The sequence below is a fragment of the Hyla sarda genome, chromosome 1, assembly GCF_029499605.1.
Source record: "Hyla sarda isolate aHylSar1 chromosome 1, aHylSar1.hap1, whole genome shotgun sequence".
NCBI lineage: Eukaryota > Metazoa > Chordata > Amphibia > Anura > Hylidae > Hyla > Hyla sarda.
In genome coordinates, this window is record NC_079189.1 from 228,818,936 (window position 1) to 228,831,778 (window position 12,843).

At 42.7% G+C, this 12,843-nt stretch overlaps 1 protein-coding gene across 6 annotated transcripts in view; it reads right to left on the reverse strand.

Annotated features, from left to right (window-relative positions):
- The window catches only part of LOC130365641 (centromere protein C-like), a 322,002-nt gene that overhangs the window by 196,830 nt on the left and 112,329 nt on the right, over positions 1–12,843 (reverse strand). For all 6 annotated transcript variants that reach the window (XM_056568882.1, XM_056568886.1, XM_056568883.1 and 3 more), the window contains exon 9: positions 9,319–9,409. In XM_056568882.1, the coding sequence (XP_056424857.1) occupies positions 9,319–9,409 (91 nt within the window). The remainder of the gene's footprint in view (positions 1–9,318; positions 9,410–12,843) is intronic.

Genomic DNA, 12,843 nt, shown 5'->3' on the forward strand with positions numbered 1-12,843 from the left:
CATTTTTGCTGTTCTGGCACCATGGGGGCTTTCTAAATGAGACATACCTCCCAAATGTCCGAGTTATAAACATAAATCGTTAATTAAACCGCACGGTCTATGGCGTATGCACCAAAAAATTCCAAAGTCCAAAATAGCGTATTTTTGGTCACTTTTTATATCATGAAAAAATGAATAAAAAGTGATCAAAAAGTCCGATCAATACAAAAATGGTACCGCTAAAACTTCAGATCACAAGGCAAAAAATGAACCCTCATACTAACAAAATCAAGCCTATATAAGTAGGGTATCATTTTAATCATATGGACCTACAGAAAAAAAGATAAGGTGTCATGTTTACCGAATAATGTACTGCGAAGAAACGGAAGCCCCCCAAAAATTGTGTCGCACAATGATTTTTTCTGTTTTCCCGCAGATTATTGGGTAAAATGACTGATGTCATTACAAAGTAGAATTGGTGGTAGATTTTTAGGCGCACAATTGAAAGAATTATGATTTTTTAACCCCTTAAGAACTAAGCGTTTTTCCGTTTTTGCATTTTCATTTTTCCTTATCACCTTCTAAAAATCATAGTGCTTTCAATTTTGCACATAAAATTCCATATTATGGCTTATTTTTTGTGCCACCAATTCTACTTCGCAGTGACATTAGTAATTTTACCAAAAAATCCATGTCGAAATTGAAAAAAAAAAACCCATTGTGCAACAAAATTGAAGAAAAAAAACGCAATTTTTTAACTTTTGGGGGCTTCCGTTTCTACGCAGTGCATTTTTTCGGTAAAAATAACACCTTATCTTTATTCTGTAGGTCCATACGGTTAAAATGATACCCTACTTATATAGGTTTGATATTGTCGTACTTCTGAAAAAAATCATAACTACATGCAGGAAAATGTATACGTTTAAAATTGTCATATTCTGACCCCTATAACTTTTATTTTTCTGCGTATGGGCCTCATTTTTTGTGCCGTGTTCTAAAGTTTTTAGCGGTACCATTTTTGCATTGATCGGACTTTTTGATCGATTTTTATTCATTTTTTCATGATATAAAAAGTGACCAAAAATACGCTATGTTGGACTTTGGAATTTTTTTGCTTGTACGCCATTGACCGTGCGATTTAATTAACGATATATTTTTACAGTTCGGACATTTACGCAGGCAGCGATACCACATGTTTATTTTTAATTACACTTTTTTTTTTTTTTTAAATGGGAAAAGGGGGTGATTCAAACTTTTATTAGGGAAGGTGTTAAATGACCTTTGTTAACTTGTTACGCCCTTTGTCATTAAGAGGTTAAAGGTAATAAGGAAAAAAACTAAAGAGCAAAAACAGAAAAACCTGGAGTCCTTGAGGGTTAAATTCACAGTGGTCAGATTTGCAAAAAATGCTCTGATCCTTAACCCCTTAAGGACCAAGGGCGTAAAGGTACGCCCTTGGTCCTGCTCTCCTGATATAACGCGGGGTTACACAGTAACCCCGCGTCATATGACGGCGGGCCCGGCGTCATAGTGAAGCCGGGACCCGCCTCTAATAGCGTGCGGCGCCGCGCGCTATTAACCCTTTAGCCGCGCGCTCAGAGCTGAGCCGCGCGGCTAAAAGTGAAAGTGGCCGGCTAGCTCAGTCGGGCTGTTCGGGATAGCCGCGGGTAATCGCGGCATCCCGAACAGCTTACAGGACAGCGGGAGGGCCCCTACCTGCCTCCTCGCTGTCCGATCGCCGAATGACTGCTCAGTGCCTGAGATCCAGGCATGAGCAGTCATGGGCAGAATCGTTGATCACTGGTTTCTTATGAGAAACCAGTGATCAATGATGAAGATCAGTGTGTGCAGTGTTATAGGTCCCTATGGGACCTATAACACTGCAAAAAAAAAAAAGTGTAACAGTGTAAATAAAAATAAACATATATGGTATCACCGCGTGCGGAAATGTCCGAATTATAAAAATATATCATTAATTAAACCGCTCGGTCAATGGCGTGCGCGCAAAAAAAATCAAAAGTCCAAAATAGTGCATTTTTGGTCACTTTTTATATCATTTAAGACCGATCGATGCAAAAATGGTACCTTTAAAAACTTCAGATCACGGCGCAAAAAATGAGCCCTCATACCGCCCCATACACGGAAAAATAAAAAAGTTATAGGGGTCAGAAGATGACAATTTTAAACGTATAAATTTTCCTGCATGTAGTTATGATTTTTTCCAGAAGTCCGACAAAATCAAACCTATATAAGTAGGGTATCATTTTAATCGTATGGACCTACAGAATAAATATCAGGTGTCATTTTTACCGAAAAATGTACTACGTAGAAACGGAAGCCCCCAAAAGTTACAAAACAGCGGGGTTTTTTTTTCAATTTTGTCGCACAATGATTTTTTTCCCGTTTCACCGTAAATTTTTGGGCAAAATGACTGACGTCATTACAAAGTAGAATTGGTGGTGCAAAAAATAAGCCATCATATGGATTTTTAGGTGCAAAATTGAAAGGGTTATGATTTTTTTAAAGGCAAGGAGCAAAAAACGAAAATGCAAAAACGGAAAAAACCCCGGTCCTTAAGGGGTTAAGGTGAAAATGGGCTTGGTCCTTAACCCCTTAAGAATTCAACCCTTTTGGGCTCAGTGGTGCTGTTCGGGACCGCCATGGTGAAATCTTGGCATCCTGAACAGCTTGCAGGATGCGAAGAGGATCCTTACCTGCCTCCCCTCATCACTGTCCGATTGCCGAATGACTGCTCCCTGCCTGAGATCCAGCCAGGAGCAGTTGAGCGTTGATAACACTGATCAATGCCATGCTAGTGCATGGCAGTGATCAGTGTAGGAAATCAGTGTGTGCAATGCTATGAAAATAATGTGTTAATAAACGTGATTTAACCCCTTCCCTAATGAAAGTCATAAGTACCCCCTTTTCCCATATAAAAAAACTATGTAAATAAAAATATAAACATGTGGTATCGCCGCGTGCGTAAATGTCCGAAATATGAAAATATATTAATTACACCGTAAAAAAAATTCCTAAAGCCAAAATAGTGTATTTTTGAACACTTTTTCTACCATAAAAAAACGAATAAAAAGTGACGCAAAACATGAGACCTTATACATCCCCATATGTGGAATAATAAAAAAGCTATAGGCATCAGAAGATGACATCTTTAAATGTATTTATGTATCGTGCATGTAGATATGATTTTTTCCAGAAGTGCGACAAAATCAAACCTACACAAGTAGGGTATCAATTTTACCGAAAACTGCATAGAAACGGAAGCCCCCAAAAGTGACAAAATATTTTTTTTTTTCAATTTTGTCACACAATGATTTTTTTTTTGTTTCGCCGTCTAATTTTGGGTAAAATGACTGATGTCATTACAAAGTAGAATTGGTGGCGCAAAAAATAAGCCATCATATGGATTTTTAGGTGGAAAATTTATAGGGTTATGATTTTTAAAAACTAAAATGCAAAAACTGAAAAACAAATCTTTAAGAGGTTAAGGACTCCGCAAATATTGTTGCATTTTTGTTTTTTTCCTCCTCGCCTTCTAAAAATCATAACTTTTTAATATTTTTATCCACAAGTATGAGGCCTTTGTAATTATATGACTCATTTTGCCATAAAATGTATGGCTCAACCAAAAAAAATACTATTGTGTGAGGAAATTTATAAGAAAACCGCAATTTAGAAAATGTTGGAAAGTTTTGTTTTCACACTGTACAATTTACAGAAAAAATGAAATTTTTTTTTATTCTGTGGTCAATACAATTAAAATGATACCCATGATTACATACTTTATTATTGTACCGCTTTAAAAAAAATTCTAACTTTTTAACCAAATTAGTACATTTAACCCCTTCCCTCTTTGGAGATTTAACAGTTGTTTTTTCCTCCTCACCCTCATCAAAAAAAAAAAAAAAAAAGGTATAAATGATGTCGAGAAGAAAAAAGAAAATTGGTTGCAAATCCAGACCCCAAAGGAAATTTCTCCTGCAAGAATTGCAGGTATTGTAAGCTAAATTTAGCTAGAATAAATTTTATATTAGGAGGGGAAAATATTCTGATGAACCAGTTTATTTCATGTCAAACAACATTTGTTATGTATGCGTTAATTTGTGATTGTAATTTCTTTTACATCGGAAAAACAAAAAGAAAACTGTGCACTCAAGTTTGTGAGCATCTCTATTTTCTCCAGACAGGAAAGGGTGCGACACGATTAATCACTCATATGCAATCGTGCCATGCAAATAATACTGCACATTTAAAATTTGCCGTCCTGGAGAGAATAGAGAATGTTGCTATGGGAGAAGACAAACATGTCAGATTGCTTTGTAGAGAAGCATATTGGATCATGCATCTCAAAGCTTTGGGTCCTCTAGGACTTAATGAGAGAAATGATCTGAGTCCTGAGTCTCATACACCGCGTCCCCACAGGTACAGCGGTTCTCTTGGAATCTGTGTTTTTTTTTTTTTATGTAATTGTTATATTATTGTTCAATGACACTTACCTGTATATAAGCACTTCCCCTACGACAGAATGACGTATTGACCAGAAGAAGCGTCACTTCCAACGTGAAACTAATCGTTTTGTGGTACGCTCCCTGCATCTGTGAGCTCCGGCTCTCGCTCCCCACACTTCCAGCTTTCTGCTTGCCGCATAGCTGTATCTTGACACAAGAAACGCCACTTTCCAAGAAAGGAGGCGCAGGGGTTCAAAGGGGTAACCTTGGAGGACACCCAGAACCAGATTTAAGTCCCAAGGGGGAGAAGGTGACTGATAAGGAGGGGCAGCGTGCACCACTCCTTGAAGGAAGGTCAGGACATGAGAATTAGAAGCCAGAGGACGCTGAAAAAGGATAGAAAGAGCCGAAACCTGACCCTTAATGGAACTGAGAGACAATCCCAGTTCCAATCCAGACTGCAAGAAGGAGAGAAGATGGGGGAACAGAAAAAGTAACAGGAGACCAGGCCTGAGCTTCACACCAACGAAAATAAGACCGCCAGGTACGGTGGTAAATTTTCGCTGCGGAGGGCTTACGAGCCCTGAGCATGTTGCGAATGACTTGGGAAGAGAATCCGCGGGCACTCAAAACCACGGTCTCAACCGCCACACCTTCAAATGCAGCAACTGTAAATTGGGGTGGCAAAGAGGACCCTGAGATAGCAGGTCCAGACGAAGTGGAAGGTGCAACGGAGCGTCGTCCAGGAGCCTGACCACATCTGCGTACCACGTCCTTCGGGGCCAATCTGGAGCAACCAGTATGGCGGGAACATCCTCTGCTTTGAGCTTCCTCAGAACCCTGGGAAGGAGCAGAAGGGGAGGGAACAGATCGGGCAGTGCAAACCCCGCCCAAGGAATCACTAGGGCATCCACTGTTAGAGCCAAGGGGTCCCGGGACTTTGACACAAATGGAAGAATCTTCCGATTGTGCCGAGACGCGAAGAGGTCCATGTCTGGAATGCCCCAGAGGTCGCAGGTCTGCGCAAAGACCTCTGGATGTAGAGACCACTCGCCGGGGTCGGCTGAGGACCGGCTGAGGAAGTCCGCTTCCCAGGTGAACACACCCGGAATGTGAATCGCCGAAATGCCCTGAACTTTGTTTTCCGCGCAGAGGAGAATCTTTGTCACCTCGGCCATGGCTGCCGAGCGCCGCCTTGCCGATTGATGTAAGCTATGGCCGTGGCGTTGTCTGACTGGACGCGGACAGGGCGGGTCTGAAGCAGGGACTCCCAATGAAGAAGACAAAGAAGAATCGCCCTCAGTTCCAAGATGTTTATCGGAAGAAGGGCTTCTCGGGGAGACCAGAGGCCTTGAACCGTCTAGTCCCTGAACACAGCGCCCCAGCCTGACAGACTGGCATCTGTTGTAACCACCTGCCAGTGGAGGGAAAGAAATGATCACCCCTGAAGAAGAAGGGGGGAGCGGAGCCACCAGAGCAGAGACTGACTGATCCGACGAGGGAGCGCAATCTTGCGATCGAGAGACAGACAAAGATGATATGTCCCATCGAGAGAGAATCGCCAGTTGAAGGGGGCGGTAATGAAACTGGGCAAAGGGTACGGCCTCCATGGCCGCTACCATGCGACCCAAGACTTCCATGCAAACGCAGATGGAAACTGGGACCTGGGCCCGAAGGGAGCGGACTCCTGACAGGAGAGTCAGACGGAAGGCAAATCCGGGCAGAGGCCGTGTTGAATTGAAGTCCTAAGAAGATCAGAGACTGGGTGGGAGAAAGGACAGACTTGTCTCGGTTGACCATCCACCCGAAGCGATCCAAGGTCTGGAGAGTGAGATCCACATTCTCCAGAGTCTGGACACTTGTGGGAGCCTTGATGAGAAGGTCGTCCAGGTAAGGGATCACCGAGATTCCTCCCGACCGCAACAGGGCTATCACTGGCGCAAGGATCTTGGTAAAGACCCGAGGAGTAGTGGCCAGACCAAAGGGGAGGGCTACGAATTGAAAATGCCCCTCCGGACCCTCAAAGCGGAGGTACCGCTGATGGGTGGGAAATATTGGAACATGGAGGAAGAAAGAAACTCCCCTTGTTCCATGGATGCCACTACTGAACGGAGAGATTCCATTCGGAAGTGGCGGATGAGAAGATGACGGTTGAGACGCTTGAGGTCCAAGATTGGCCGCACAGAACCGCCCTTCTTGGGGGACCACAAAAAGGCTGGAATAGAAACCCCGAAAACGTTGGAGAAGTAGGGACTGGAGGGCCTCCCAAAACTGCTTCACCAGAGAAGGAAAAAAAAAAATTGATCCCTCGGAAGGGAGGCAAATTCGATTCGGTATCCGTTGGACACCACGTCCCTGACCCAACAGTCCTGAATGTGTGTGGTCCAGATGGTTCGAAAAAGTAAGAGACGGCCTCCCATCCGAGAAAAATCTGCGGGTGGGGGCTTCGTGCGGAAGTGGGTTTGCGGTTGCTCGATTTGGAGAACCAAAGCAGTCAGGTCCTCTGGGGGGGGGGGGAGATCCCGCCAGCATACCCTGACGGAGTTTTGAGCACAACACTAATAGGGCCTTGGACACCCATGCAGAGGCGAAGGTGGGAAGCAGAGAAGAGCCTGCTGCTTCAGAGGCAAACTTCGCTAAGGACTCCACCTTCTTGTCCGTCGGATCCTTGAAGGCAGCCGCATCTGCTAGCGGCAGTGTAGTAGCCTTAGAAAGGCGGGAAACTGGTGGATCCACCGAGGGAGGGGAAACCACCTTTGAGACAAGGTCCTTGGGCGAATGGGTAACGCACTTGAACCTTCTTCATTCCCGGGAACCTCTTGGTCGGATGTCTCCATGTAGATTCCAGAAGGGTGTCAAATTCAGCGTGAGAACTGAACATTTGAGGTGCTGGTTTAGCACGATGAAAGGATACTTCAGGGGTCACGTCCAAAGATCCTGGGTCCTCTAAGTGAAAGGTGTCTCTTATGGCCGCAACCAATGAGTTCACCGTTTCAATTGTATCCGAGCGGTCCTCTGAGTCCGATGCCGATTCAGAAGCCTCATCCACCAGTTCACCAGGAGAAAGTGAAAGAGTGGAGGCAGCCCTGGAGGGGGGGGGCGACCCTGATCGGGTATGCGGCTCTGGCGAGGCAGAGCAGCGACTCCGGGAATGTCCTCTGGAGGAGCGACGTTTGTGACCAGGTGACACGGGGGGCGGGACCCACGAGTGGAGCACCCACGTCTACTTGAAGACTCAATGGAAGAGTCAGAAGAAGCACCCCTAGTACACTTGTGAGAGAGTGAAGCATGTGGAGGAGAAGAGGAGCGGGACCCTTTAGAGGGCCGGCGCAGGGCAGACCTCTTCAAGGCAGACACCACGTCACAGAAGGCCTCAGCCACCCAACGGGAGACTTGAGTCAAGTCAGCCATATACTGGGATAGGGAAGAAACCCAGGCTGGAGGGGCGGCCGAATCCACCGGGACTGAAAGAGCATCCGGGGGTGCCAGGGGGTCTGGGGGAGCAGTGGAGCAGGCAGAGCAAGTGGGTTCATCAGAACCAGGCATTTTGGATTTACAGCTCTTACACACAAAATAGGAAACTAACGCTTCAGTTGTCTGTTTAGAGGGAGGAACAGTTCTGGGTACGGACATAATGAAAAAAGAACTCTCTCACCTCTCACCCGAGTCTGTGTCCCCAGGGCATCTGCTGTGAGGAGAACTCCGCTCTAGTGTAGATAGAGAGGGAGAAAAAAAACAGCCAATAGCCAGAGAGGGGCGTGCCTGGAGCAGGGGCACTGCTGATTGGCCCCTGCCACCTATAATCGCACGCAATGGAGGACAATTTGCGCCTCCAGTAAGCTCCAGCGGCCCTGTGGGCGGAGCTATAGTGCCCCGACCGTCGAAGAAGAAAATAGTAATGGCGCCCGCTCCTTGCCCCGAGCACACGTCGTCCGCATATGCGCTCGCTTATTATTATTATTATTATTATTATTATTATTATTAAAAGCAATAAAGTCACATATATGCAAAAGTGAAACCCATAAAAACTACAGATTGCTGCACAAAAAATTAGCCCCCATAAAGCCCTGTATACAGAAAAATAAGAAAGTTATAGGAGGTCAAAATAGGGCAATTTTAAACATTTTGCAAGAAGAAAAAAATTAAGTGTTTTTTTTAAAAGCAGTCCAACAATAGAAAACGTTATTTTTACATCGTGAAAAAAATACCTTTTAAAATTAGCAAAACTGCAATTTTCTATTTCAACACACAAATATATTTTCAGGTTTACCATAAATTTTATGGTAAAATGAGTGACGTCATTAAAAAGGATAATTGGTCGCCCTTTTATAGGTCTGTGGATGGAAATATAAGAGAGTTATTATGATTGTAAGAAGGCAAGGTGGAAAACCCGAAAATACAAAAATAAAATTGGCTGTTCTTAAGGGGTTAATTTTATATTTTTATTTTGTGAGATGTGACAGGTACGCTTTAATGGGTTAAATAAAAACCAAAACACAAGCTTAAAATTATTATAAACAATACAGAACATGTTTACATATATTATATAACTGCACACTGAAAGTAAAGCAAATCCATGACCTCTTCAGATAGGGGTCCGTGCACAAGGGATGAAGGTTCACATTTTTCGAATGTTGTTATGCTAGTTTTACATGATATAATGAGATATACTTTGCCATATAGGCGGAAAATCTTGTGTGTGCGTGGGTTTACTGGTATATTTTTAAAATCTAATGTGCTTCTCTATAGAATACAGAGCCATTTGTACCTATTACTATGTACTCGGGCTCTTGTGATTCCTGCACTTTACGGTTAATATTTACATATTGTGAATAAAGCTTATTTAAAAAATAAATAAAAAAATAATACAAACCTTTCAGCTGTGGTGCTGCTGATCAGTGATGCCTTCATATTCTTAGATTTCTTTTGTAAACTACTGAAAGCTTTATTTGAGTTTGTTTTTTCTTAAAACACAAAAAAAATATAGTAAATAAAGGGGTCCCTCGGGAAGTGTCACACAATGTACTAAAAAAAAAAAATAATAATACAATAGTATATGATTAAAGAGAAACTGATTGCCTGTTCACTCGCAATCCAAAATACTGGGTTATAGTGCAGGTAAATCAGCACTAAATGTACAAGCTAACTTTCTAAAATAAAAGTAGCTATTTTGTGAATGTGAATTATTAACTAATTTATGAAACATATAATAGTAAAAAACGGATATGGCTCAATTGATACTAAATGGCACTGGCTAGTCTGAGCAACCCAACACCTATACCCATGGTATAAAAATGCAAGGAAAGTAAAATAATATGTTAGAGCTCAAAAGTCCATAGATATTTTGATAATAATTTATTTAGTATGTAATAAATAACATGCATAAATAGGTGCTTCACAGGGCCATTGCGAAACCACCCCTTAAAATAGCCACAAATAAAATCACATGAATATTGCACTGTGTAGGTATTAAATATAGCCAATACGTAGAATACCACCAATTATAGTCACTAGTTAGTGGAATTAGATACAATAGTATATGATAGCTGAGCTGGTCTTATACAGAATGACTGGAGTAACTTGTATGATTTCACAATAAATTGCATAACTCCAGATAATTGTATTATATCAAAGTAAATGTCTGTAACAGGTCCAGGCTTGGAATTAAGGTGCAAAGAGTGTCTATAAATGTCTTATCCTTGTATCGCACATTCCGGCACAAATAAATATCCAAACAGACAAGGTGTTGTACGGGGTGATATCTGCCCAATATCTCAGTGATAATATTGTCAGACACAGCGAAAAGTAGATTGTATTCAATTCGCCCTCAGGAGGCTCATTAGATCTGTTGCTGCACACCTCTCACCTCATGGGGGCTCTGAGTGTATGTGAGTAGATAGTTGCGCTGTGTATCTTTAGATATTGGTGGCACAACCGGCTTTATTTGCTATCCCCATATGCTCGCGCTCTCAGTGTTTGTTACCAGTAGATAACGTGAAGACTTGCTTAGCAGCACTGGGCTAGCGTCCTCGTGGATGCCGAGCATGCCATCGGATCACCCTGATGACAGAGGATGATGCTCAATGATGCGTTTGGATCACTCTGATGACACAGGATGATTCCAGGTGATTGACAACAGCTCAGTAGAGATGGATATTCGTGGTAGCGAGAAAATATCAAGCTATAGGTGGTATTTCTAGACTTAGTATACAGTGCTAGAAACTGGACGCATTTCAGAACCAGCCAGAGGTTCCTGCTTCAGCAGTAGTTATACAGTGGGGGTATTAGCCCTTACTATATATATAGGGAACAGCCCTCCCAATGATTTCTTATGAAAATGGTAGCAGAAGTAAAACATGGAAAGAAACGAAATGTTACACAACACATTGAAACAGATTAAATGGTTATCGACAGGGATAATGCCAATAAATCCTAGGAGTGCGATGTGCGTGACAAAAGTCATTGCAGACATATATTGTCTGGGTCTCACTCTATATATTCTAGATGTATATGTAAATATGCAAATAAAGGTAAAATGAAATAAAATATATAAAAAATGTAAATGATAAAACAAAAATAAAAGTGATAATAGAAATATAAGATAAACACAGAATAGACATGGAGGAAAATTTGGATGAATATTATCAGAAGAAACGTGGATTGACCTGAAGCAAGGGGCCATCAAGGTGCTGGTATAACAGCAAAACCACGATGGGCCATCACTAGGGATCCTACCATTATTAAGCAGAATCTAAAAAGCCAAACAACTCAAAGTCTGTATTTAGCCCTTTTGGAGCTAATGACTCAAATTTGAAGATCTTTCTAGACTATTCTTGACATCTTAATATAATTGCCGCCCCGCCAGTCTTTTTTGACAGAAACAATTGCCATGTACTTTAGTGTGTTTGGGTTGCCATTAGGATATTGTTTCAAAATATAGGGATAGAGGGTGCTCGTCGTTTTTCTTCTTGATGTTGTACCTATATTCTAGGATACAGGTTTTCAATGCTCGTGACAGTCTTCCTATGTAATACTTATTACAGGGACATTCTATAATGTATATTACCCCTTTGCTTTAAAAAAATTAAGAATTCTTTGGTTGTATGCTTGAAGTTGTTGGCTGGGGATATGACACAGTGTCCTCTTTTGGAAATTGTTTGCCTTGCAGTTTGGGCATTGCCCGCATCTGAAAAAGCCATTTAAATTGGTTATAAGGTTTGGATTAAGTTTAGACCTAGAAAGTTGGTGAACTGTCAAGTGCTACTTTTATACACAAATTAGGAGCTCTTGTGTAGATGATGGGGGGTTTCTCAAGTAATATGTCACCCAACAACTTATGTCGACACAACAAGGGACAATATTTGTTGATGACGGCTTCAACTTTTTTATGGTGTACATTGTAGGGCATGATAAGTTTGGGATTATCGTCCGTTTGTGTAATAGTTTTGTCTTTCACCTCAAAAAAGGTGGATCTGTCCAATTGGCGTACTGTATCCAATGAATGTTTTAGGTTCTGGACTGGGTATTTTGCATCCAAAAATTGTTAATTAAAAGTTTTAGCCTCAAATTGTACTGGGTTGGTGCAGTTACGTTTTAACCAACAAAACTGGCTTGTCAGAACGTTAAGCAGCCATTGGGGTAAATGGCAGCTTGTATGCAGTATAAAGCCATTCTTGGCCACAGGCTTACAATAAGTCCTGCATATAATGTTATTTTGTTCTGACACCAAAATTAAAAGATCAAAAAATTCAACCGAACTGGCAGTGATGTGGGGCGTGAATTGTAGGTTAAGAGTATTGGTTTTAACCCCTTCCCGACCTATGACATACCTGTACGTCATGGGTGGCAAGGTGTTCCCGACCCATGACATACAGGTACGTCATGGACATTACTGCCGCTACTCGCGGCATCCCGCAGCGCACGGAAAGATGGTGGCTATCACTGATAGCCAGCCATCTTACCATGCGACCACGGGGGGTTTCATCCCCCCCAGCGATCGCTGCTATCAGCTGGTCAAATCTGACTAGCTGATAGCAGCGTTTCGCTATCAGAATACTTAGCAGCGCGGTGTGTGAGTTCCGATCACGGGGATTGGGACACACACCGCTCTGCTAAGTGTCCCTTACCAGTCCCCCGGCGTCACTTACCCGTCCATGCGGTGTCCCGAGCAGTCCCGGCGTCCTCCGTGCGGTCTCGGCTGCGCTGCGTCCCAGAGGTGAGTTTCCGGCAGCAGTGCGGCATCTTCATTGGCAGCAGTGAGATCGCCGTAAAGCAATCTCACTGCTGCCTCTGAGAGTTTCAAAACTGCAACTCGCAGCATGCCCAGACAGCCTTTGGCTTTCTGGGCATGCTGGGAGTTGTAGTTTTGCAACATCTGGAGGTCCACAGTTTGGAGACC